The sequence below is a fragment of the Lutjanus erythropterus genome, chromosome 14 (genome assembly GCF_056507025.1).
Source record: "Lutjanus erythropterus isolate fLutEry1 chromosome 14, fLutEry1.hap2, whole genome shotgun sequence".
NCBI lineage: Eukaryota > Metazoa > Chordata > Actinopteri > Lutjaniformes > Lutjanidae > Lutjanus > Lutjanus erythropterus.
The window spans coordinates 21353277-21379258 of record NC_139330.1 but is presented as its reverse complement, the minus strand read 5'-3'; the positions used below and the strand labels follow the sequence as shown (position 1 = coordinate 21379258).

At 37.9% G+C, this 25982-nt stretch overlaps 2 protein-coding genes across 2 annotated transcripts; one reads left to right on the top strand and one right to left on the bottom strand.

Annotated features, from left to right (window-relative positions):
• Nucleotides 1-1403: 1403 nt before the first annotated feature.
• On the bottom strand, nt 1404-6700 carry agt (angiotensinogen). The gene is made up of 7 exons (XM_084735929.1): nt 6554-6700; nt 4216-4673; nt 3720-4086; nt 3231-3355; nt 2931-3079; nt 2192-2348; nt 1404-2104 (listed from the first exon to the last, which is right to left on the bottom strand). Exons 2-7 carry the CDS (start codon nt 4630-4632, stop codon nt 1928-1930), a joined length of 1392 nt encoding a protein of 463 aa, XP_084592055.1. The 5' UTR covers nt 4633-4673; nt 6554-6700; the 3' UTR covers nt 1404-1927.
• A 2971-nt stretch (nt 6701-9671) lies between these two features.
• Nucleotides 9672-23851, top strand: LOC146315535 (uncharacterized). Its single transcript, XM_084736555.1, has 26 exons — nt 9672-9799; nt 10061-10205; nt 10306-10490; nt 11070-11168; nt 12286-12333; nt 12436-12534; nt 12762-12794; nt 12889-12987; nt 13689-13724; nt 13817-13915; nt 14761-14796; nt 14888-14986; nt 16757-16792; nt 17815-17913; nt 18726-18761; nt 18853-18951; nt 19303-19338; nt 19433-19531; nt 20527-20568; nt 20750-20894; nt 21056-21264; nt 21754-21929; nt 22060-22290; nt 22370-22530; nt 23333-23577; nt 23699-23851. The coding sequence occupies exons 1-26, from the start codon at nt 9769-9771 to the stop codon at nt 23740-23742; spliced, it is 2667 nt and encodes an 888-aa protein (XP_084592681.1). The 5' UTR covers nt 9672-9768; the 3' UTR covers nt 23743-23851.
• The last annotated feature ends 2131 nt before the right edge of the window (nt 23852-25982 follow it).

The window sequence follows — 25982 nt, the reverse complement described above, 5'->3', positions numbered from 1 at the left end:
CTTAAGGGAGGTGTACACTTATCTGCATTTGTAGAACAGCTAAGAAGAACGCTGTCTCTCTGAAATGACCTGTGGTCTGCCAAAGTCTCTTGTGACAGGCTAGATTCCTTAAAGCCTGAAAATAGAGCCCAGAGCAGGAGCAGAAGTCTAGTTTTCTGTCAGACCACTAGAATACCACGGCTTTAATACAAACTTTAAAGCTGAAGTGCACAAACATTTCAACCTGCTAGACTTGTGTCTGATCAAGCTGTAAATTGCTGTTGGAATCGGCTGAGAAACCATCATCTGTGAGTGAAACTAGATCATCGCTGGTTCTGCAATGTCAGTAAAAGGAACTACATGGTACTGTGCCCATGAAAACAGAACGACTGACTGTGATATGCAGCGCTGGGCCAGAATGCTGCATAACTAGAGTTTAAAATCTAAGTTGTAGAGGGAGAATGATATTTGTCTAATTTCTGCTACTCGGTGAAGGATTCATCTCAAATTAAAAAAAGTCTAAAATGTACATTTTTGTTCAAATCAAAGTTGTATATTATAATATGTTTAACATAATATATCATAACTTGGGAATAAAATAAAGAACTTTGGATACAGTTGTTGAATTTGTGTGTTTTAATACAAAATTCGTTAGCTAGCTACAAACTGCCATATATTATATTATTTATATATTTCCCCCTGAGGACTTCAAAGAAAGATGCTGGGGTCTTAGCATTGTCTACATGTAAAGAAATCATTATACTGTGTGATGTCACAGTGGGAAGCATGCTACAGATTGATAAACTACAGATATGTAACATCTAAATTAAAGCCAAACTGTTGTGCTGTGAAAACTGACCATGAATAAGTGGTTTTAGATTTGGTCACAAGAACAAGATCTGTCATTATGCAGTAATGCTGATATACACGTTTCCATACTATTTCATGCATTAATCATGTTTTTATACATATGTGTTATAATATTTATGAGTGAGATGTAATATACACTTAAAACTGCCACTACACTGATGTGTAAGTGTAAATTTAGATAAGTTGCAAAGTAATAGATTGTAGGAGAAGGACACTATTATAATTTATATTCTTTTCATACACACAATATACAGGAGTGAACATGAGAAGCTAGATTTTGGAAACAGATAAATATTTATTTGATTTAAATTTCATGTTTTAACTTGCTAAAAATTAATTTATATACAGTAGTTGATTAGATAATTCTAAACCTCACCCTAATTTCCATACTGTCAGCTATTAATGCAGAATAACCTTAAACAGAAAGTTGAATGACCTCTAGTGCAGCCTTTCCCTGCAGTACAGTTTTGCAGGCTTCTCTTTCTGACTCATTTGAAGCATTGACATGGTAATATTGTCTGCGCTCCTGATGAAAAAATGACATTGTACCTGTATTGGGATACAAATGTTTTATTACAGCAATCACAAATCGTAACAAAACAAAAATAAACTCTTAGTTACAATATACAGTACAACGTCATTAGTAATTCATCATAGAGAATCATGGTTACTGTACCTACTCTACTGAAAAATACTGTACAGAACTCTGCTATAATAAATTTTACAGAAACAAAACAAATTAGGATTTTTAACAGGCCGCGTGAAAACAACTCAGCTTAAAGTAACAGGTTTTCATAAATACTGTTCTCATAAATCAGTTAGGTGGTGAAAGATAACACTGTTGAATATTGATAGATCCATCATGGGCGAGGTGGTGCTTTATTCCTCGTACTGCGTGTGACCATTATTTCAGTTGAAAAACAAGGGTAGGATCTAAATGAAATGTCTGTTGAATGATTGATTTCAGCACCTGCAGAAATGTAAGCTGTAGGCGATGAAGTAAATTGTAAAGCAATGGGCCTGGTATGCGGGACATTTTTCATGTCAGGATTTTGTTTGTTTCAAGGACTCAATAACTTCAGAGTGTAGGGTTGATGATCTTTCCCAGCATCAGGATGGCGTTGGAATCTCCTTCTATGACAGAAAAGAAGAACGGCCGGTTGATGGACAGTTTCAGAGGGATGCCAGCTTCCTGGATCGTGTCCTGAGGTTCAGCTCCTTCCTCTGACATCTCAAACATAACTTTGTTGACCGCCTGAGAGGAGACAAGAAGATCATTTAATGATGCACACATTCAAAAAAGTGTGTTTATTGGAATATGACAGGATAACCAGTACTTCACCTTATTTATAGTGAAGGGTTTGATGTTACTGAGTTGGCTGAACTCAGCCTGGGAGCCCAACAGTTTGGCCTCGACATCTGGATTCACGTTGGCCAGCAGGTCGGACAGATCATTCACAGAAGACATGGAGAACTTTGGAAGGGACAGCTCCAACAGACTGGGTGGATGGACAGAAGGAGAGAGAGATTTTAAATCTTTACATGAAGAGCATTTATATGGGACTCTTTTGTCCCCTTGAAATCTATAGCCCCATTTTCTCTTAACTGATAAGATGACACCTTATTGATTGACCAGTTTGGACTGGTCATAGCTAAGGTATTTAAACTTGAAGCCAACAAAATGACATGTGCTGCAAAAACCAGGAATTTTCTCTAGTCCTGGAAAAACAAACAATCTCAAAACACCAAGTGTTTAAAAAATTCTTGCAAGTTATTATGACAAACACAGGTTTAAATTTTAACTATTGTGTAGCCTCATCCAATAAGTTTTAATTATACACATGAGCTATTCAACTAAATAAGTAACGTTTGAACAGAAACATACATTATTGGCCAGCATTTATGAAAATGCTGAGTGACAAATGATGTGAGGTGGAGATGGAATTAAAAATGGACCCATAACATGACAACAAAATGAAGAAAAATGAAGCTTCAGATTTCTAGTTGCGGTTGTGAAGGACATCAAGCATCAAGGGTGAATACTAGGTGTGAATTTAAAGAACAATAAGGACAATACTCACCCCTCCTGGAGGCTCTGGTGCCAGTCAGACATGACGTCAGTGAGCAACTTCGACTCTATGTCATGGAGGCTAGCCCCTTCATGAGGCAGGACCAGCAACATATAGGACCGTTTGCTCAGAGACAGCTTCACAACTGTGCACCGCCTTACCTTCATGATAACAAAGGAAAAAACAGAATACAAAATCCCGTCCTCAGTGCAGACCTCTTGCTTTTCACACAAGTACATTTATTATGTTACAGATGCAAGTATGTGGCCGCAAATCAACACTAAAACACAAATGTCCTGAACTAAGATTTACCTTATCATTCAGGTAGTGGTACTGACCCGTGTGGGTCATCAGTGGAGCCATTACTGTGGTTGTTTCATCCACGTGAAACTCCTGCAAGGAGGTCCTCTCTGGCTGGAAGGCTGTCCTCCAGTTGCCTAAATAGACACAAGTAAAGAACACAATCAGGCCCTGCAAGGTGGTGCAGTAGTAGATGGTACTCTAAATATTTTTATCTGTAGGTTTTTAATTTGTTATATCAAATTAGTGGTCCTGTATTTCATCTATCCTGCAAACCTTAAAGTGCAACATGTTATCTATTCAAAATAAAATCTATGGTGCCACATACAGTGTACCAGCCTTGAGTAGTTGATTTAATATTATCATCCTAGAATTATGATGAAGTCTAAAAATACGGTATCTGTTCACATACCAAATACAAAGTTACTTTCGACTTTAAATTGTGAATCTTAGTCTGTGTAAATCAACCAATGCCTAAACAAAGTAGAGGAAGCAACGGACCTTGGAAGTTGAATGAAGTGAGAAACAAAAGATTGCTGCTGGAGTTCAGATCTTTGAAGATGCTCTTCACCTTCCCGCCTGATGTCTTCTCCACAAAGCTGTTCACCAGCTGCTCGGCCTCCTCAGGTTTTGAGAAGTCCACGCCACGGATGAACGATGTGTCTGAGAAGTCCTGTGTGCCTTGAATAAAGTCCTCGGATAGTTGAGCATCCTGGCGAGAGAAGGTCCACACCTGGGTAGTGATTTCATCTTTCGGTCCATCGTCCACCAGGGAGTTGATGCTCTGCAGAGTCTTGAGAACCTTGTGCCCATCTACTAAGGACACACAGTCCTCTCTGTCAGTTTCACTGCTCAGGCCCAGTAGAAGCTGAATGGACAGGAGTGAAATTGGGATAAATGTGAGTGAATGTACAAAACCAGATAATAATAGATGGTTAGAACCATATCAGTAATTTTTGGACTATCTTTACAATGAGATTAAATCAAAATCAAAGACCAGGAATGGGCTTGCTGTCGTCTTGGAGGCTCCCAGGTAGAAGGTGACAAGGGATCCGTAGGTGTTGACTGGAGAGAGGAGGGTGTTGGTGCCTTGCTGTTTGCTGCTTAGATGCTGGTACATCCTCAGGCCCAGGGTGTTCGAGAGCTGTGCCAGAACCACCGTCCTCTCTGTGATGTTCTGCCTCTGTGCATCCAGCGTTGACGCGTCCCTGCTGTCTGGTGTCAGGACCTCAATATCAAGGGGGGCTACAGGAAGTGTCACCAGAGGTTTTGATGTTTGGGTCTGTAGGTTCTCACAGCTGACATTCTCGGCAGCGAAGAGATTGAAGGGATGAACATAGACGCGGTTGGCTTGGCTTCCAGAGAGGTAGGAGCAGAATAGGAGGGCTAGAAGGGCCGTTCGCAGAATCTGCATTTTTACCCTTGTTGTTTGCAGTCACCTTAAAACGATTCCTTCTGTAGAGGTAGACAGATATTTTTAGTTTCCAATGAATTACCATGAGTATACCAACCTAGTAACTGCCTCTTGATTATTAGTGGTCGTCATGCCATCCGGGCTAAGGAGGAAAAGGACCATCCGGTGCAAAGTTCAGGGGTATGGGGGTGTGTTAGTGCCCACAGCATCATGGGCGTTATCTGTGACGGCCCCATTAATGCTGAAAGGTATGTACAGGTTTTGGAGCAACATTTGCTGCTCTCCAGGTGACGTCTTTTTCAGAGACGTCCCTGCTGCCGAGACCCCAGACTGTTGATAAACTGAAGTCATATATTAAGCAATAATGGTAAGTAATTATCCTAGTCTCTTCACTTCCCAAATGCTTACTTACTGGAACACAGTACTAAACATGCCCCCTGTGTCGACTTTTTTAAAACCTGTGCTACGGATCAAATGCAGAATGAGTGTATATCTACAAAAACCAATAGAGTTTATCCGTTGCACATTAAATATCCTATCTTTGTACTGTATTCAATTAAATAGGTCAAAAAGGAATTGCAAATCATTGCATTCTATGTTTATTTACATTTCATAGCATCCCAACTTTTTTGGTATCATGGTTGTACATCACTATTAGAGTGGCCTTCGTCAGAAATCTGGCTGGATCTGGTTTTCTGTCTCTGACAGGATTGGCTGGCAGGAACATTAGACGTAGTGCAGCATGTCAGTGATGGATTGATTGCTCTTTGTGTGTCCTCTCTTGGGCTGGTCAGTGAATGAGAGCAGGCATTACCCTCTGCAAAAGGGGTCGCATAGATAATGAAGACGCATCTACGAGCGTCTGTGTGTGAATTTGTATGTGTTAGGACTAAAATAAGATGGATGTTTCATTTGGATATTGTTAAAGCTGTGTTCAGACTGCATACAGACAGTCATCAAACAAGTTTACATGCTCAAATTGCCAAAACTGTTCAATCTGGACACTGGACTGGAAAATATGATTCTTTGGACAAATCTGGCAGTATTTATGTTGTAATAACTGTACAAATAACCACATATTTAGAATTAATACAAGTTGCAAAACACACTTTTACATATAATGTATATAATAAATTAAAAATAAATATTTTACTTGATTACTGACAAGTTCATGGAGATATTTCACATTTTCTCAACTGCCCATTGCAATTTTGTTGCAAGACCTCCTAATGGATGCGAAACTGGTAACTTTTTCCCCTTAATGAACAATTTTTACGCATTAAGCGAGGTGTCTGTGAAGGAGAGAAACTTGTGGAGTGCTCTTGTGCAAAAACAGGACTTTATCCTTTGAGTTGAACGTGCAGAAATGTGGACTGATGGACTCTTGGAAGACGTGAGCAAATACTGGATTTGTCTCTATTTGGACATGTACCACAGGACATGGCCTTGGTCTTTTATCAATAAAACCATTGCACTCAACTGTTCTTATACGCAACCAAACCCCCCTGTGTACTGGATGACTCAGTGACAGAGGTCAAAAAACATGGCTGATTCACGATCACTGTAGGTTTCTGTCAAGATGCGGAATTTTGACTAAATCTTTGAAATAACATGCTCATCATAACCTTTTCGTTGTAACTTTACAAAAATTCGTTGGACTATTTATTTTTATGAAGTACATAACCCTCAAGTCAAACTAAAAAGTAGGTCAAAGAGTCAGTTTGACAGAGGTGCCTTCTTGTACACCACTTTTAGACATTTAGAAGATTATTTTTTGGTTTTGAAGAATGTAATGGATTTGTCCCATTAGTTTAAGGACTCTAAACTCAAATTTTTCCTCTCATCTCTGACAAGTTTATACATTCACTGCACTGCACACTCAGAAGCCGAATACAGAGATAAAGTCAAAGTTGGCTCTTACCGTCTGTGTCTGTTGCTGCTGCTGCTGCTGAGAGAGGTGCTGAGTGAGGTCCTGACTCCTCTGCTCCCTTACTTTAACCCAGCCAGCCGGCTGCGGTGCTCCCACTCTAGTTACTGATTAACCAAAGCAGCATTGAGTCAGGGGCTCTGCTGCCATGACTCACAGCCCGCTTTGTACTGACGTGCTACTGCTTTTGATAAATAGGTCTGACAGAGAGAAGAAAGAGACCACCCAATGTCCCTCTACATGTTGACTTTAGGAGGGTGATGCAAGCACATCCTGGAGGGGGTGAAAGGAGAAATTGACTTTCACAAAGGAGGAGTGGGAGACACAGGGTCAGCCAGGCTTGTTTGTGTTTGAGAGTGATTCACTGAAATGTCACCATATTGTAGAGCTAGATGTTTATTTGTGAAGAGGGAACAGTACTCTTCATTAATTACGTACGTTCTTTGAAATTTTCCTCAACCTAGGAGTCAAACAAGTATAAGGTAAACATGTCTGAAACGTGAATCTCTAAAATCTATGTATGAAAAATAAGAATAGAGAAAAACAAAGTACAAATGCAGAAAGGAGTCAAGAAATGACTATAACCATCAGATTTTCATGTTTTATTATAATATGCTGCTCTCTATTAAATTGTTTAGTAGTGTCTGATATAATCCATATGAATCGTTATTCACATTCAGTGATACCGGGGCAAATGTACTGTTTATTATAAATTTACAGTAAGTCTCATTAAATCTTGTTTTTTTTTGGTAATTATTATTTTTTATTAATTTAAACAATACACAAACTAGAGAGCAAGATATCCAGAGATCTGTATTAAATACACATACTACGATCCAAAAGTCCCATGACTTATTTGTAACTTAACGTTTCACAACTTCATCATTGACTTAAGTTAACATGTGTTTGTATTATGCTATTTCTGACATATTCCATGAATATACACTCATTTTGAAAACAGTTGAGTCAGGAGGATCACCTTTTCTTTTAACAACACTCAATAAGCATTTGGGAACTGAAGACACTAATGGTGGAAGTTTTGAGTCTCTGCTTGTATTTTGCGCTTTGTAATGCACCTTATATTTTCAATGGGAAACTGATCTGGACTATAGGCAGGCCAGTCTAGTATCCTATATATATATATATATATATATATATATATATATATATATATATATATGTATATATATATATATATATATATATATATATATATATATATATATATGTATATGTGTATGTGTGTATATATATGTGTGTGTATAATATAGTTTGTCAGTTTGAATATTAAATATCTTGCCTTTGTAAAGTATTCAACCTAATATAAACAAAAGTGCAGTACAACCTGTGTATTAACTTATACCTTTAGCCTTTATTCCTTTAGCCTCCTTTATATATTTCTCAGTATTCTTTTCTCATTAAACCTTGTTATTCTCACTTCATCATTCTTACATTATGAAATTGTTTAAATGGTGTTATGATTGAACTCAGAGGGATAACAAACCCAACGTGTCCTAGGAAAAGAGCAAACACCTTCCAAATGTTCTTTATAGGCAGGCAAATAAGTTTATTAAGCAATATAGTTCATTTATCGTCAAAAGGTGACATCCGTGAACATAATGAAGAATATCCTTTATGTGCAGCTGATTCAACAGTGCAGAGTACACTAGATTTTCTCACCAGGAAGAGAAATCATGTCATCAAGTGTTTTACAGCCCTGGATTTATCTTTTATAAATATTACCAAGATGAGAATAATTGATAATGGAACTTTAAGGGTCTATAAAGCAAAATGATAATCTCTTGAGTTGTATCAATGGTATTTACTAAGGCAGTGGATCCAATACTTGTACAATAAAAATTAGTAACCTAGATGACAGTAATCGTATAAACATATGGTACATTTTCAACAGCAGTATATAACAATCCAACTATAAAACATTAACACTATGTACAAAGCTCAATTCCAAAAAAGTTGGGGCTACGTGTGTACAACGTAAATAAAAAATGCAATGATTTGCAGATCTTGACTACACAAATACAAATAATCAGTCCACCAGCTGTTGAAATATTTTTAGTCTGAACCAAACTGGTGGACTGAAAGACTCAGCAATCTGCTCATCTCTGGAGCCATAATAACTTTTTTTTTTTTAAGAATAAGCGAATATAGGATGAATTAAGCTAATCCATATGGTTTGTGTACATGTTTACAGGGCAGGTATAAGCTACTGTATGGTGATGGTGTTTTATTAAAAATTTTCCAGGCTTCAACATTACATTACTTGAAAATGCAGTAATAGTCTTTTTTTTGCATATCTTATCTCCTATTTTAAATTGCTCTTTTCATTTTAAACAGACATATTTGACATGTATGTTTATTGTAAATTTCTAGTTTATACTTCTTATTGACTTCTGTTGCACTTCTTTTCTCTTACTGTGTTTATTGTGACCCTTAGGCACAAAACTATTGATGCCAGTTCCTTGTATGTAAAAACCTATTTTATATAAGATGATTTCTGATTCTGGTGATAGTTTTTCTCTTAGTTTGAAAATAATGTACAAATGTTTAATGTTCTACTGATCTGCTGTAAAAGCACAAAACTGATGCAGCAGGATTCATGTTGTAACAGTCCTGTCAGTGCTGATCACTGTAGCAGACATGTGAGATCTTTATAGTGGATATTATATTATCTGCGTATGTGCAAGTTCCCGAATACCCTCATGAAATTTTGCCTGTGTCCTAAGCAAATACCTAAAACACATCCTTTGCGTGTGTTTTATGATAGTTAACCAAGTGTGTGTTTCTCATGCTCAGTGATTACTGTGTAATTTATCACCATCAGTATTAATGGCAGCAGAAACTTTATGGGTGCTGCATCACGGTGTCTGATTCGGCTGCTGGCTATATAAGCTGTCATGTTCACCATCTGAAGCAGGTTGGAAGGTGAGCAAAGTCACCATGTGGACTCTCTTGGTTCTTGGCAGCGTGATCGCCTCCTGTGGCGCACAAGGTATTGTCCACCATTATCTTATTCTAATGTTGGAGCATTTCTTGGAAAGATCACCCGTGTTTTTATATTTAGCCTTCCTGAAGGGATGTTTGGCTGTTGCTACCTGTGCTCTCACTTGACTTTAGGTTGCCTAAATGGACTCTGAATTTTTGTCATATTTATTTTATTTTCTCATAATCCATCAGGTCAAACAACTGAAATGTCTTTACCAACATCAGAAGCAGTGTCAGGTAAAAAGAAATCGTGTTTTCTGTTTTAATTGTCCAGCATTCATTCAAAATATTGATTGATGTGCAAGTTTCAGCAAAATCAGAAACATTTATTAAGTGTATTAAAAATGGAAAGGTCCGGCTATCAGAATAGTCTGTAGGAGGTAAATTGAGCACTGCCAAAATAAGAAGCATAATATTAGATCATGGTTATGTTTCTCACTTGTATGATTGCATTCTTGTCATTTGTATTTTTTTCTTTTTAATTATCATCATCAGGAGGTCCACCCTGTGGTGGCTACCTGTCTGGCAGCCAAGGCACTTTTTACAGCCCCAACTATCCAAACAATTACCCGCACAGTGTAAACTGTATATGGTACATCAGACCAGGAAATAAAATCGTGGAGCTGGAGTTCTCTTCTGTACAGTAAGCATATGCAAGAGGCCCCTGTGAACACTTCCTGCTGTTGCTGTATTCTCTCCAGCTTTAAAATAAAACCTCTGCCTCTCCCTTGCCCTTATCACAGGCTGGAGGGTTGTCATGATTACATTGAAGTCTATGATGGCTACAATACTGGCTACAGGATTCTGGGGAAGCTGTGTGGAGCGACACGTGCCACCTTCCACTCCACCGGATATTATTTGACTGTACGCTTCAAGACTGATGGAAGTGTTAGCTACTCAGGATTTCGTGCTAACTACCGAGTTGTGGGTAAGTCACAGTGATTATAATGAAAATGCACTGTACACAATATGTTCATTTTAATGATGTAAATGATTTTAATAGCATTCATACAAATGTTTTCATTACTGTATAATCCCCTGAAAATAAGAAGTACCAGTGTATTGAATTCAATGAATACCACCTGGCACTCAAAATGTAATAAATTCACTGGGAGCAGTTTCACATATTGTCTTTGTGCCGATACTGGAACAAAGTAGCAGAGTTTGTTCAGTTTAATAAGCTCAAGCTTACTGAACATGTCTTCTCAAGTGCAACTGAATTAGTATCACGTTTATCTAATAAACTTGACAAGGACAATTTGTTTTGATTTGTTTTTCCTTAAAAAAACACCTCTTTTCACATTCACTCAACTCATACACTCCCTCCCTTTATAAAAACAAACAAACAAACAAAAAAAAACACCATTCCTACATGATTGGCAGGCAGGTTGGTTGCAATCTGCTACCTTCACCACTAGTAGTCACTAGATCCTACACACTGTTCCTTTTTTAAAACACAAAGACATTAGACATTTGCCTTAACTGTGTGATTTCTGTGTATGTACAGCTTCAGGGTCCTGCAGATACAACTGTGGCTACCAGGTTGGAAGCTGCTCTTGCTCATCAAGCTGTGAATGGAATGGGAACTGTTGTCGAGACTATAGAAGTAAGCAATGGTGGAAAGTAACTAAGTACATTTACTCAAGTAAATTTTGAGGTACTTGTATTTTACCTTGGTTTTTCCATTCTGTGATCCTTTACACTTCTTCTACTCCATTACATACATTTGACAGTTGTGGTGACTTTTCATATTAACACTTTACATGAAACAATATATTTTAAGCTTATAAAATACAATGCATCACTGAATATTAAATGAGTGGTTCCCATCCTTTGTGTTTGGTTGGTGCCTCCCATCATGTTTCAGATGTCAGTATTGGTGCGGATGATATCCTGATGATATCCTACGTACCGTTTAATTCCCAAGATCAGGCTCCAGGATATATATAGACAGATTGGCTCAAAATTCCCATCAGTTAAACAAGGACAAGATAGAGAACCTGGGTATTATATTGGATGTGTATAAGTTTTAAGAGGCAGGTAAATTCTATTGTTAGGTTCAGCTCCTTCCTATCATTTAGAAAAAAGTCACGTGGGAATAACATCCAGGCTGCACTTCTGTAATTCCCTCTATCTAGGCATCTCTAAGACTTCCATTTCTTACAACTAATCCAAAATGCTGCTGCCAGTTACTAACAAGGTCCAAGAAACAAAATCACATCATACCCATCTTGGCATCCTTACACATTACACTGATAGATGTACCAAGTTTCTTAAAATGTTATTGGATTGCAGAGGAAAAAGAGGCAGGGCTTTGGGAGGGTTTGCACATATACTGTATGTCCTTACTGTATGCTTGTATGTGTATGGGTCCTTATACTGTATGTCTGTGTTCATAAAGCTTTTTAAAGTGCTATATGAATGCAATCAACTCAAAACTTAAATGATTCATTATTCTAAACAAAGACAAAGAGAAATACGCAAATAAATTTGTGGAGCAGACTTTTTTTTTCCTTTCCTGCACCATTTATTACCTAAGATTTATACTGTAATCCTTTAGAGGGGGTGCGACCCCTAGGTTAAGAACCACTGGACTGAAATACATAACTGTTAAAACTAGCTATACCAACTACAACAGGAAAATGTACTGACTCCTCATACTTGATGGAAGAGGGGAAGAGAAGTTGTAAAACTCATTCCTGTTATTCTTAACTTTCTTTCAGATTATTGCCTAACCATGACGTCTATGGCACCGACGACAGATGTCACCCGTATGACCAAACATTTTTTAAGACAATAGCTCCATCAAATTCATTCATCCTGACAGAGAAATGTAAATACTTTGGTAAGACTCTATCCTCTATGTCTCTCAGATTGGTACTCATGTCAATACAACTGCGGCCTCAACCTGGGAATCTGCTCCTGCACAAGCTCTTGTAAATACCATGGCAACTGTTGCTATGGCTACGACTGTAAGTGCCAAGTCCAACAAATCAACAGTATTAACAGGTTCTGCATCCCTCTCTCGCTGAGGAAGTCAGTCTGTCTATTTCCTCAGTGCTGATATGGAAATGGTGTGATAATATTTTTTGTGTTCACAGTTGCAGAATAAACAGCAGGTGTATTAACATTTGATTTACACAGCGTGACGAGATGTTGAAGACTGTAATCACTTTATTCTTTTCTCTCTGTCATGTAGATTTCTGCCCAACAACCACTCAACCTACAACAGGTAGGAAAACTTCTCAACAACGTATTTTTAAAAGAATAAAACAATCAAATATCATCAACGACTGAAATGTTTTATACTCTCTCATGTCTCTCAGCTCAGCCCTCATGTCGATACAACTGCGGCAGGTGGATGGGAAGCTGCTCCTGTTCAAGCTCTTGTCGATACAATGGAAACTGTTGCCATGATTACAACTGTAAGTATCATGTCCCCGAAAGAGAAGCGGCTGGATTTTACTGAATTATTATCCAAAGTTTCCATAGAAATTGACTATGCAGTATGGTGGTTTGTTGTTTCGTTCCTACTGTACAGTGATAAAACAGACATCTTTTCATCTTAATATGATGTGTTTTCTTTTGAAACAGGATGTTGGTGCAGGACACTGTGGGAGATCACTGTAAAACTAAAACAGAGATATTAGTTAAGAAAGATACAAGCTGTCAGATTTGATATGAAGGAAAGACTGGTAGAATATCTCAAGGCAGATTCTGTCACAACTGTCCAGAAAGAAAAAAAAACAGTTCATACAACAAGTTGTCTGATCATGTGGGAAGTAAAAGTGTTAACAGCTGTTCTGAATGGCCTCACTGTAAACTCAAAAATGCCACAGCCCAATTTAAAATGTGAAAATCTTTTGCAGCCTACCCAAATGTTTAATAACAACTTTGAGCAACAAATGAGACTAATCATACCAATGGTTAGATAAATGTAAAATAACAGAACATAACATACAAAAGAAGGACAAAATTTCTCAGATCCAGTTCTGTTAGAACTGTACAGAAAAAGACTACTTTATACAACAAGTTGTCTGACCGTGTGGGGAGATAAAAGTGTTAATAGGTGTAAAAGAGGTGTAAAAGATAGTAAACGCTTTATTCTCTTTTCTCTGTCATGTAGATTACTGCCCGTCAACAACTGTTGCATCTACAACAGGTAGGAAAACTTCTCAACAACATATTTTTTAAAAAATAAAACATTCTAATATCATCAATGACTGAAATGTTTTATACTCTCATGTCTCTCAGCTCGGCCCTCATGTCGATACAACTGTGGCAGGTGGATGGGAAGCTGCTCCTGTTCAAGCTCTTGTCGATACAATGGAAACTGTTGCTATGATTACAACTGTAAGTATCATGTCCCCCAAAGAGAACAGTAGAACACAATGGTCACAATTTTAACTGAAAAGCAACTGCAAGCAGCGCTTGCATTTAATATCATGATTATAGTGACAAAAATGATGTCGGTTATTAGTATTACCACAGTTTTGTGGTAGTAGTGTGCTGATTATGTTTAAAATGTCCTGATACACACACTGAAATCATTTTGCAAAGTGTTTATATTGAAAACCTCTCAATGTTTTGAAATGGCATCATGTCCTTTGTGATGTGAATGTTTTCATTGATGCAAAACAAAGCAAAGATGCATCCTGCATCTGCATCTGGGAGACAAACTTTGGTAATCAAGCACACTTGATGATAAAGAACATTTGATATACTCATTGTCTGAGATTTTATCATGGTCTATTATGTCATTGCCACTGTACAGTGATAAGAACCGGCAGCTTTTCCTCTCAATATGATGCAGTTCCTGTTGAAACAACATGTTGGTGCAGGACACTGTGGGAGATCACTGTAAACTCTAAACTCTAAACTAGTTATTCCCAAGCTTAAAAATGCCACAGCCCAATTTAAAATCTAAAAATCTGCAGCTCACAATTTTGAGCAACAAATGAGACTAATTATACCAATGGTTAGATAAATGTAAAATAATAAAACATAACATACATAAATTGTGTGATTCCATATGAAAGAGGGACAAAATTTCTCAGATCCAGTTCTGTTAGAACTGTACAGAGAAAGACTACTTTATACAACAAGTTGTCTGACCATGTGGGGAGATAAAAGGTTAATAGGTGTAAAAGAGGTGTAAAAGATAGTAAACGCTTTATTCTCTTTTCTCTGTCATGTAGATTACTGCTCGTCAACAACTGTTGCATCTACAACAGGTAGGAAAACTTCTCAACATATTTTTAAAAGAATAAAACATTCAAATATCATCAACGACTGAAATGTTTTATACTCTCTCATGTCTCTCAGCTCGGCCCTCATGTCGATACAACTGTGGCAGCTGGATGGGAAGCTGCTCCTGTTCAAGCTCTTGTCGATACAATGGAAACTGTTGCCATGATTACAACTGTAAGTATCATGTCCCCCAAAGAGAAGCGGCTGAATTTTACTGAATTATTATCCAAAGTTTCCATAGAAATTGACTATGCAATATGGTGGTTTGTTGTTTCGTTCCTACTGTACAGTGATAAAACAGACATCTTTTCATCTTAATATGATGTGTTTTCTTTTGAAACAGGGTGTTGGGGCAGGACACTGTGGGAGATCACTGTAAAACTAAAACAAACAGAGATATTAGTTAAGAAAGATACAAGCTGTCAGATCTGATATGAAGGAAAGACTGGTAGAATTTCTCAGGGCAGATTCTGTCACAACTGTCCAGAAAGAAAAAAAAACAGTTCATACAACAAGTTGTCTGATCATGTGGGAAGTAAAAGTGTTAACAGCTGTTCTGAATGGCCTCACTGTAAACTCAAAAATGCCACAGCCCAATTTAAAATGTGAAAATCTTTTGCAGCCTACCCAAATGTTTAATAACAACTTTGAGCAACAAATGAGACTAATCATACCAATGGTTAGATAAATGTAAAATAACAGAACATAACATACAAAAGAAGGACAAAATTTCTCAGATCCAGTTCTGTTAGAACTGTACAGAAAAAGACTACTTTATACAACAAGTTGTCTGACCGTGTGGGGAGATAAAAGTGTTAATAGGTGTAAAAGAGGTGTAAAAGATAGTAAACGCTTTATTCTCTTTTCTCTGTCATGTAGATTACTGCCCGTCAACAACTGTTGCATCTACAACAGGTAGGAAAACTTCTCAACAACATATTTTTTAAAAAATAAAACATTCTAATATCATCAATGACTGAAATGTTTTATACTCTCATGTCTCTCAGCTCAGCCCTCATGTCGATACAACTGTGGCAGGTGGATGGGAAGCTGCTCCTGTTCAAGCTCTTGTCGATACAATGGAAACTGTTGCCATGATTACAACTGTAAGTATCATGTCCCCCAAAGAGAACAGTAGAACACAATGGTCACAATTTTAACTGAAAAGCAACTGCAAGCAGCGCTTGCATTTAATATCATGATTATAGTGACAAAAATGATGTCGGTTATTAGTATTACCACAGTTTTGTGGTAGTAGTGTGCTGATTATGTTTAAAATGTCCTGATACACACACTGAAATCATTTTGCAAAGTGTTTATATTGAAAACCTCTCAATGTTTTGAAATGGCATCATGTCCTTTGTGATGTGAATGTTTTCATTGATGCAAAACAAAGCAAAGATGCATCCTGCATCTGCATCTGGGAGACAAACTTTGGTAATCAAGCACACTTGATGATAAAGAACATTTGATATACTCATTGTCTGAGATTTTATCATGGTCTATTATGTCATTGCCACTGTACAGTGATAAGAACCGGCAGCTTTTCCTCTCAATATGATGCAGTTCCTGTTGAAACAGCATGTTGGTGCAGGACACTGTGGGAGATCACTGTAAACTCTAAACTAGTTATTCCCAAGCTTAAAAATGCCACAGCCCAATTTAAAATCTAAAAATCTGCAGCTCACAATTTTGAGCAACAAATGAGACTAATTATACCAATGGTTAGATAAATGTAAAATAATAAAACATAACATACATAAATTGTGTGATTCCATATGAAAGAGGGACAAAATTTCTCAGATCCAGTTCTGTTAGAACTGTACAGAGAAAGACTACTTTATACAACAAGTTGTCTGACCATGTGGGGAGATAAAAGGTTAATAGGTGTAAAAGAGGTGTAAAAGATAGTAAACGCTTTATTCTCTTTTCTCTGTCATGTAGATTACTGCTCGTCAACAACTGTTGCACCTACAACAGGTAGGAAAACTTCTCAACATATTTTTAAAAGAATAAAACATTCAAATATCATCAACGACTGAAATGTTTTATACTCTCTCATGTCTCTCAGCTCGGCCCTCATGTCGATACAACTGCGGCAGGTGGATGGGAAGCTGCTCCTGTTCAAGCTCTTGTCGATACAATGGAAACTGTTGCCATGATTACAACTGTAAGTATCATGTCCCCAAAGAGAAGCGGCTGAATTTTACTGAATTATTATCCAAAGTTTCCATAGAAATTGACTATGCAGTATGGTGGTTTGTTGTTTCGTTCCTACTGTACAGTGATAAAACAGACATCTTTTCATCTTAATATGATGTGTTTTCTTTTGAAACAGGATGTTGGGGCAGGACACTGTGGGAGATCACTGTAAAACTAAAACAAACAGAGATATTAGTTAAGAAAGATACAAGCTGTCAGATCTGATATGAAGGAAAGACTGGTAGAATTTCTCAGGGCAGATTCTGTCACAACTGTCCAGAAAGAAAAAAAAACAGTTCATACAACAAGTTGTCTGATCATGTGGGAAGTAAAAGTGTTAACAGCTGTTCTGAATGGCCTCACTGTAAACTCAAAAATGCCACAGCCCAATTTAAAATGTGAAAATCTTTTGCAGCCTACCCAAATGTTTAATAACAACTTTGAGCAACAAATGAGACTAATCATACCAATGGTTAGATAAATGTAAAATAACAGAACATAACATACAAAAGAAGGACAAAATTTCTCAGATCCAGTTCTGTTAGAACTGTACAGAAAAAGACTACTTTATACAACAAGTTGTCTGACCGTGTGGGGAGATAAAAGTGTTAATAGGTGTAAAAGAGGTGTAAAAGATAGTAAACGCTTTATTCTCTTTTCTCTGTCATGTAGATTACTGCCCGTCAACAACTGTTGCATCTACAACAGGTAGGAAAACTTCTCAACAACATATTTTTAAAAGAATAAAACATTCTAATATTATCAATGACTGAAATGTTTTATACTCTCATGTCTCTCAGCTCAGCCCTCATGTCGATACAACTGTGGCAGGTGGATGGGAAGCTGCTCCTGTTCAAGCTCTTGTCGATACAATGGAAACTGTTGCTATGATTACAACTGTAAGTATCATGTCCCCGAAAGAGAAAAGTAGAAGAACACAATGGTCACAATTTTAACTGAAAAGCAACTGCAAGCATCGCTTGCATTTAATATCATGATTATAGTGACAAAAATGATGTCGGTTATTAGTATTACCACAGTTTTGTGGTAGTAGTGTGCTGATTATGTTTAAAATGTCCTGATACACACACTGAAATCATTTTGCAAAGTGTTTATATTGAAAACCTCTCAATGTTTTGAAATGGCATCATGTCCTTTGTGATGTGAATGTTTTCATTGATGCAAAACAAAGCAAAGATGCATCCTGCATCTGCATCTGGGAGACAAACTTTGGTAATCAAGCACACTTGATGATAAAGAACATTTGATATACTCATTGTCTGAGATTTTATCATGGTCTATTATGTCATTGCCACTGTACAGTGATAAGAACCGGCAGCTTTTCCTCTCAATATGATGCAGTTCCTGTTGAAACAGCATGTTGGTGCAGGACACTGTGGGAGATCACTGTAAACTCTAAACTAGTTATTCCCAAGCTTAAAAATGCCACAGCCCAAATTAAAATCTAAAAATCTGCAGCTCACAATTTTGAGCAACAAATGAGACTAATTATACCAATGGTTAGATAAATGTAAAATAATAAAACATAACATACATAAATTGTGTGATGATCCAGTTCTGTTAGAACTGTACAGAGAAAGACTACTTTATACAACAAGTTGTCTGACCATGTGGGGAGATAAAAGGTTAATAGGTGTAAAAGAGGTGTAAAAGATAGTAAACGCTTTATTCTCTTTTCTCTGTCATGTAGATTACTGCTCGTCAACAACTGTTGCATCTACAACAGGTAGGAAAACTTCTCAACATATTTTTAAAAGAATAAAACATTCAAATATCATCAACGACTGAAATGTTTTATACTCTCTCATGTCTCTCAGCTCAGCCCTCATGTCGATACAACTGCGGCAGGTGGATGGGAAGCTGCTCCTGTTCAAGCTCTTGTCGATACAATGGAAACTGTTGCCATGATTACAACTGTAAGTATCATGTCCCCCAAAGAGAAGCGGCTGAATTTTACTGAATTATTATCCAAAGTTTCCATAGAAATTGACTATGCAGTATGGTGGTTTGTTGTTTCGTTCCTACTGTACAGTGATAAAACAGACATCTTTTCATCTTAATATGATGTGTTTTCTTTTGAAACAGGATGTTGGGGCAGGACACTGTGGGAGATCACTGTAAAACTAAAACAAACAGAGATATTAGTTAAGAAAGATACAAGCTGTCAGATCTGATATGAAGGAAAGACTGGTAGAATTTCTCAAGGCAGGTTCTGTGTTGTGTGTAAAAGATAATAAATGCTTTATTCTCTTTTCTCTGTCATGTAGATTACTGCTCGTCAGCAACTGTTGCACCTACAACAGGTAGGAAAACTTCTCAACAACATATTTTTAAAAGAATAAAACATTCAAATATCATCAATGACTGAAATGTTTCATAACCTCCTGTGTTGCTCAGCTCAGCCCTCATGTCGATACAACTGTGGCAGGAACATGGGAAGCTGCTCCTGCTCAAGCTCTTGTGAATACTATGGAACCTGCTGTTATGATTACTACTGTAAGTATCAAAGCTCAGCAGTGAAGCTGCTGCACACTATGATCTCAATTTCAACCAAATAGTATCTTCATTCATGCTAAAATGCTCTACTCCAATATTATTCCTCATAAAGGAAATGAGTGAAGTACTATAAAAAGTTCCTATAGAAATTGATGGTGCGGTGATACAAACTGAATTCTTCTCTTGATAGGATGTATTTCCTCTTGAAACAGGACACCTGTAGGAGATCATACTAAACTCCAAACCAGTGTTATTCTTCTACTTCAATGGAAGTGGACAGAGTAGAAAAAATCACCGAGGGTTCATGGGCCACATAGAGTTCCTTCCCCATTACTGGCTACAAATAACTCTTACTGTATGATGTTAATAGATGTATTTCTCTGAGCCCTCAGGGAAATTGTCAGAAAACTAGCCTTGATTTGACTTGTAGTACCTCTTCTAGTACCTTTATCAGAACTGATTCACCAAAAATATGACTTTCAGCATGCTCCTGCCCTTTTTGTTTTTTTTTCTCCTGCCCCTCAGACAGCCTAAATCTGTCACTGCTGCTAATACAGCCTTGACTAACCTAAAACATCCATAATTTCCCCCAACTCAAAACATTATTATTTGCTCGGGCAAATCTTACTGACTCCGCCTTTATCAAGTGAAAGAGAGATTCTTGTTATTGTGCTGAAGCCTCAGGAGCAGGAAACATGTCCTTATTTAACCCGTCTGTCTCTAGAAAGTACCAGACAGACCGGGAACCTGTAACTTACAAAATGTGTTTAAAGTAAGCCACATATGGACAAAACTTGTTCACACATTCATTTAGTAAATTAGACTATTGCAGTATCCTCCTCACTTGTGTATCGAAAACAACTGCTAGTTGACTGGGTAACAATGTGGAAGGATAATATTTTTTGTTCACATTTGCAGAATAAACAAGTGTACCAGAATGTGTTTTACACAAGGGAAGATTTTAATAACTTTATCCTCCTCTCTTTGTCATGTAGATGTCTGCCCCTCAACCACTCAGTCACCCCCATCCACTACAGGTATGAAAACCTCTCTTTAACAGGGAATATATGGGATTAAATCAGTTTATTATTCTATTCTGCTGGCAGGAAGTTTTACGGATGTGTTTTACAACTTTGACAAGATTCTCAGTGTGCAAAATGAGCCTGCTGCAAACACAGTTCACTTCAGTGACACTAGTGTTGTCTTGTCCACCTTCAGGAGGCCCATGCGGAGGTTCTCTGTTTGGCTCTGGGACTTTCTCCAGCCCGAACCACCCTAACTACTACTACGACAATGCCTACTGTACCTGGCAGCTCAGAGCTCCTTATGACCAAAGGCTCTTCCTGACATTCACATACCTGCAGTGAGTGAAGAACAGACTCATTTTTGAAGATCATTAGTATAAATGAGCAGAAATTATGTTATATGGAAAAATACCTACAAATAGAATTAGACTCTACACTGATAATCATCAAGGACACATTTGAACTATTTTTTGAGTTTATCTTCTTTTTTTAAAAACAGATTGGAGAACTGCTGCTCCTGTGACTACATTAAAGTCTACGACGGGCCATCTGTTGGCTCACGATATCTGGGGACAGTCTGCAACAACAACACTCTGAATTCTTTCTACTCCACCTCCAACTACATGACTGTGCTCTTCAGGACTGATGGCTCTGTGGTTGGCCGAGGGTTCAGTGCTGACTTCATAAGCTCTCTGTCACCAAGCTCAGGTACAATTATGATAGATTTAAAGGCATACTATACAGAATTTTCAGTGTATAGTCTTATATAAAAATAATCCATAATCCATTCATTTTGCATTTATTTGGTCATAGACAAAAGTCTTGGACAAATTAAAAATTTGACCTGATGATGGCACTATAAGGAAAATGAAAGGATCACCAAAGTTACTACAGTTGATCCTGATGGAGACATGAATGTCAATACCAAATTTCATTAAAATCCATACAATAGATGTCAAGGAATTTAATTCAAAACCACAAATGTAACCTTGTAGCTACAGGAAAAACCAGGGGATCACCAGAATCAAAAGGTTTCATCCTCCAGGTACCACGGATGTCTGTACAGAACTTCTTGACAATCCTTTCTGTAGTTGTTGAGAAGTTTTTGGACCAAAGTGGAAAACATCCCAACCAACCAAGCACTGCTAAAAGCTTAATGCTGAAAGTAAATATTTTGTGAACGTGGTCCTTTGTCAGGTCGAGTGGACTGTTCCTCAGACAACATGAACATTGTGATTGAGAGGAGTTACCTGAACTCTCTCGGCTACGACGGCCATAGTCTGTACCTGAACGACCCGCAATGCCGACCCCAGGTTTCCTATTATCAGGTGGTCTTCAGTTTTCCCATCAACTCTTGTGGCACCATTCGAAAGGTAGACAACTCATCACTTTCTAGAAAACATCACAAATACTTCATAATAATTCTCCCACAAATTATGGATGAATTACATGTCGGTGGAACCTTGAGTGCGACTGTTTTTCAATATCTTTTACCTTGATCAGTTTGAGAGTGGCAGAATTGTGTATAGCAACACCATCCGAGCCTACACCTCCAACTCTGGTGAGATCACACGCCAAACTCACCTGAAGCTGAATGTGGCCTGTCGAATGGAACAGGACTCAGTGGCCCAGATTATGTACGTTGTCAATCATGTTGACAACAGCAGCATCACAGGCACAGGCAGATTCAATACCAGCATGGACTTCTACACATCCAGCAGCTTCTACTATAAGGTGCGTTCAGGTAGTGGACAGAAAATTCCTTTTGTAAATACTTCCACAAGATGCTGACAATTTGCTTTCGCACTCTCAGGTGACTCAAGTGCCGTATGAGGTGACACTCAACCAGAACTTGTATATCCAAGTGGACCTGAGGAGGGGTGACAACACCCTGGACCTCTTTCTTGACACCTGTGTGGCCTCACCATCACCCCACGATTTCAACACCAGAGCTTACTACCTGGTCCGTAACGGGTAAGATGAGAGTGCTCCTCGCTTCATTGTTCCCTATAAACTGTGTAGATTAATCTGCACTGTGTGCACATTTTCACAGTAAGAACAGGCAGATTAAAGCTGAAGCCTCTTGGGAATATCACCCACCATTAGTGGTGCAAAGTAGGAATGAGAATCATCAGAGGGCCCACAATACAATATTATCACTATACTTAGGTCGCAGTACAATGTCACTGCAATTTTAAACATTTTGTGATATAATTAGTATTGCACCAACATCTGTTGCGATATATTGCAATTTATTCCCTTTTTCCAATTGGAAATTAGGTCCTCAAAGGAAAACTTTATCAACTTCTTTTAATAATATAACATTTTCATTCTGTTCATCTTACTTCATACACTGTTATTGCAGCAAAAGGGGGATTGTCAAGCAGGCAGTCAATCCCACTGACCTCATAAAAAAAACCATCATAATTTGGTGGACTGAAAAAAGATGGCATTTATTATTAGAGTACCAAAAAGATGAATTCACATTTGTAGCATTACAGTGTGTCTATGTGCACCTGGGTGAGAATAGGCACAATGCAGCTGTTAAATTATTGACACCCAACCCCCTTATTCTTGCTATAAATAGTGACTAATTTACTATTAAAAAGGCTGCAGTGGGTCAGTGGGTTGGGGTTTGAATCCTGTTCCAGGAGACGAGGATTTTAGTCTAGTGTGAAAACTAAAGTCAGTGTTAACTACATTTTTAGACCTTTACAGGACCTAGCTCTTCATAGTTTTAGTATTGTCCATTAATTTTGTCTTGTTTCACATTTAGATGTCGTATGGACAGCACCTACCATGCCTATGTCACTGGCACAAGTCCTTATGCCCAATTCACATTTAGAGCTTTCCAATTCCTACGAGCCACAGAGTCTGTGTACATCCAGTGCAAGGTCCTGATATGCTCGGAGTCTGACACCAACTCCCGCTGCAAACGTGGCTGCAGCAGACGCGCAGTCAGAGGCGTGGGATCAAAACATGACAGTCAAACTCTGGTCCTGGGTCCCATCAAGCTCAAAGGTCTGCAGCCATTTGTGCCTGGTTTTGATACCAAAAATGAATCAATTAAATAATTATATTATATTATCACTAAGAAAAGTCCACAAACATTACAATTAAATATACTATTTCTCTTCACCAGAGCCTGAGAAAAAAGAAGAGACTCAGAAGGAGGACAAGGCCTAACTTGATCCTGCAATGAACTGCTTCAGTCACCTTTCTGTTCACTAATACTGCACTATAATCATTTTTCTCCTTATCACATTAACTGATTAAAAGCATCATCAAAAGACAATCTGAGTTTGTGTATTTAATTGTCATGCTATTAATTAATGAAACTTAAATGAAGAAATATTTAAGTGTTCAAAAATCAGTACTGCAGTCCAAATAGTGAATTAGAGCCGTAAACTGTATATTAAATTGGTTAAATCCCAATTTTTTGTATGATTTATGGTTGAAGCAGGTTGTTTTTCCACCTCCTCCTTCCCAGACTTGAAGCTCAGGAGTGCAACGTTATATTTTGACAATAACAAGTGATGGCGAGTCCTGCACTGTAAGTTGATCAGCTGTTTATAACTGTCAATTGTCTGTCAATGCAACGCTAAGCCTGTTACCCTGAAAACGAAAGCTCTGAAAATACACACTCTGGAGTTGGAGGTCAGTGACTGCCTGCCAAACTCCATTAAAATATTCCTAAATTTAATCACCATAAACATCTATTCCTTCTAAAAGACACTTACTCATTCATCGAACATTTAACATTAATTTAAAATAACAAGCGTGAAACTGGTGAACAGAAATGGTTGTTTCAGCCGAGACTGTGAATTTAAAGGGAGAACATCTAGCAGCAGCATTGCTGTTGGAGGAGACAGTATTTCAACTTGGCATGTTTCCTTAATCTGATGACATATGGTCATTTTATGATTTAGTGCAGAAAATATATTACACATTTCTCCTTTAAATAATACAACTAGTATTAATTTATGTTCTTGGATACCAAGAGGATGGAGAGAAGGACAACAAAAGACAAAGTGCAGCTCAGTTAGAAAACACTTTACTTATAAATTAGTTAGATTAATCCATGTCACAATAAAATGATTTGCCATCCCAGAGGGAGAGAGTGATCGCCAAAAGGCTTCAACATTCACCATTACCTATGAACCTACGACACACTGAGAGAACATAAGGCAGCCGTTACTGGATGCCCCTATTACTGGTAAGCGTGGTGACAAGGAGGTGGTCCTAAAAACAGTAACTATGTTCTCCACGCATGTTGCTATGCAACAGACAACAGTATCCAAGACAAAGAACAATCTTGCTAAAGTAGCAGTCTTACTGCAACATGATTTTGCTTTTTTTGACACCGAACATCTATCCAACCACTCAGAATACAATACTCAGTAAATATTCAGAAATGCACTGGGATCCATATGATAAATGGGGATTCTCAGTGTTTGTATCACAAAGGCTAAAACGTGGCATCCCCAGCGATACGTGGCAATTCTGAAAAAGTGTTCACATGAGACACACGACTTTGTGATTTTGTCCTAAACATGGAGACACTGGATATCAAGGTGACTTCATACAATATCAAAACATCAGGTTGTGACATGATGTGATTAAAAGGATATGCAAAATGCTTTTAACAAAATGAGTGAAGTTACTACGATGCTGGTCAAAGAAGGGCACTGTGTGGAGGGACTTCAAAACAACACGACTTCTACAAAATCTAGTTCAACAACTGGCTGACCAGTAAGCACAAAGTTTTGCCAGGTTTTTACTGTGGATGCCAACCATATACTCAACAAAAATATAAACACAACACATTTGGTTTTGCTCCTTTGTTCGTGAGCTGAAGTTACATATCTAAGACTTCTTCTGTGCACACAAAAGTTTTGTTTTTTCAAATTTAGTTCCCAAATTTGTTAAAATCCGTTAGTGAGTTTCTTATCTTCTGCCAAAGAAATCCATCCACCTAATAGGTGTGGCATATAGAGGTGCTGATTAAACAGCAGGATTATTGCACAGGTGTGCCTTGGCCTGTTCACAATAAAAGGCCACCAGTTCTATCTAAAAAAAAAGAAAAGACATTTATTAGGCACTCAACTATGGCTATTTCACATACGGCTACAGATACCAATTTTTTCCCCAGGGGGACAAAGTCATGAACTGCCCCACTTTGTCCCTGATTGGCTTACCCTGATATTCTTAACTCAACCCTAACCGTACTCTTTATGTCCACAACTTACCAACCCAACCAGTGAAGGCAATGAGTACAAGCCAGTCAGAGGCAGAGAAGGGCTCACTAACATGGACTGTAACCCTCTAGACCCCATATTTCACTATAGTGCCCGGGAGCACCCATCATTTTAAAATCTCTCCCACTGGGTATTAAAACACAGAAATATGTACTGAGCTTTGTGCTG

What these genes read in the sequence shown, in the direction of transcription:
- agt (XM_084735929.1), bottom strand. Translation starts at nt 4,632, where the DNA reads ATGCAGATTCTGCGAACGGCCCTTCTAGCCCTCCTATTCTGCTCCTAC. An exon ending in CACTTCATTCAACTTCCAAG is followed by an intron (nt 3,356 to 3,719) that starts GTCCGTTGCTTC and finishes GTGTCTATTTAG; the next exon opens with GCAACTGGAGGACAGCCTTC. An exon ending in ACCACTACCTGAATGATAAG is followed by an intron (nt 3,080 to 3,230) that starts GTAAATCTTAGT and finishes GTTATCATGAAG; the next exon opens with GTAAGGCGGTGCACAGTTGT.
- LOC146315535 (XM_084736555.1), top strand. Translation starts at nt 9,769, where the DNA reads ATGTCTTTACCAACATCAGAAGCAGTGTCAG. An exon ending in ACCGACGACAGATGTCACCC is followed by an intron (nt 12,334 to 12,435) that starts GTATGACCAAAC and finishes TATGTCTCTCAG; the next exon opens with ATTGGTACTCATGTCAATAC. An exon ending in TACTACCTGGTCCGTAACGG is followed by an intron (nt 22,531 to 23,332) that starts GTAAGATGAGAG and finishes TTTCACATTTAG; the next exon opens with ATGTCGTATGGACAGCACCT.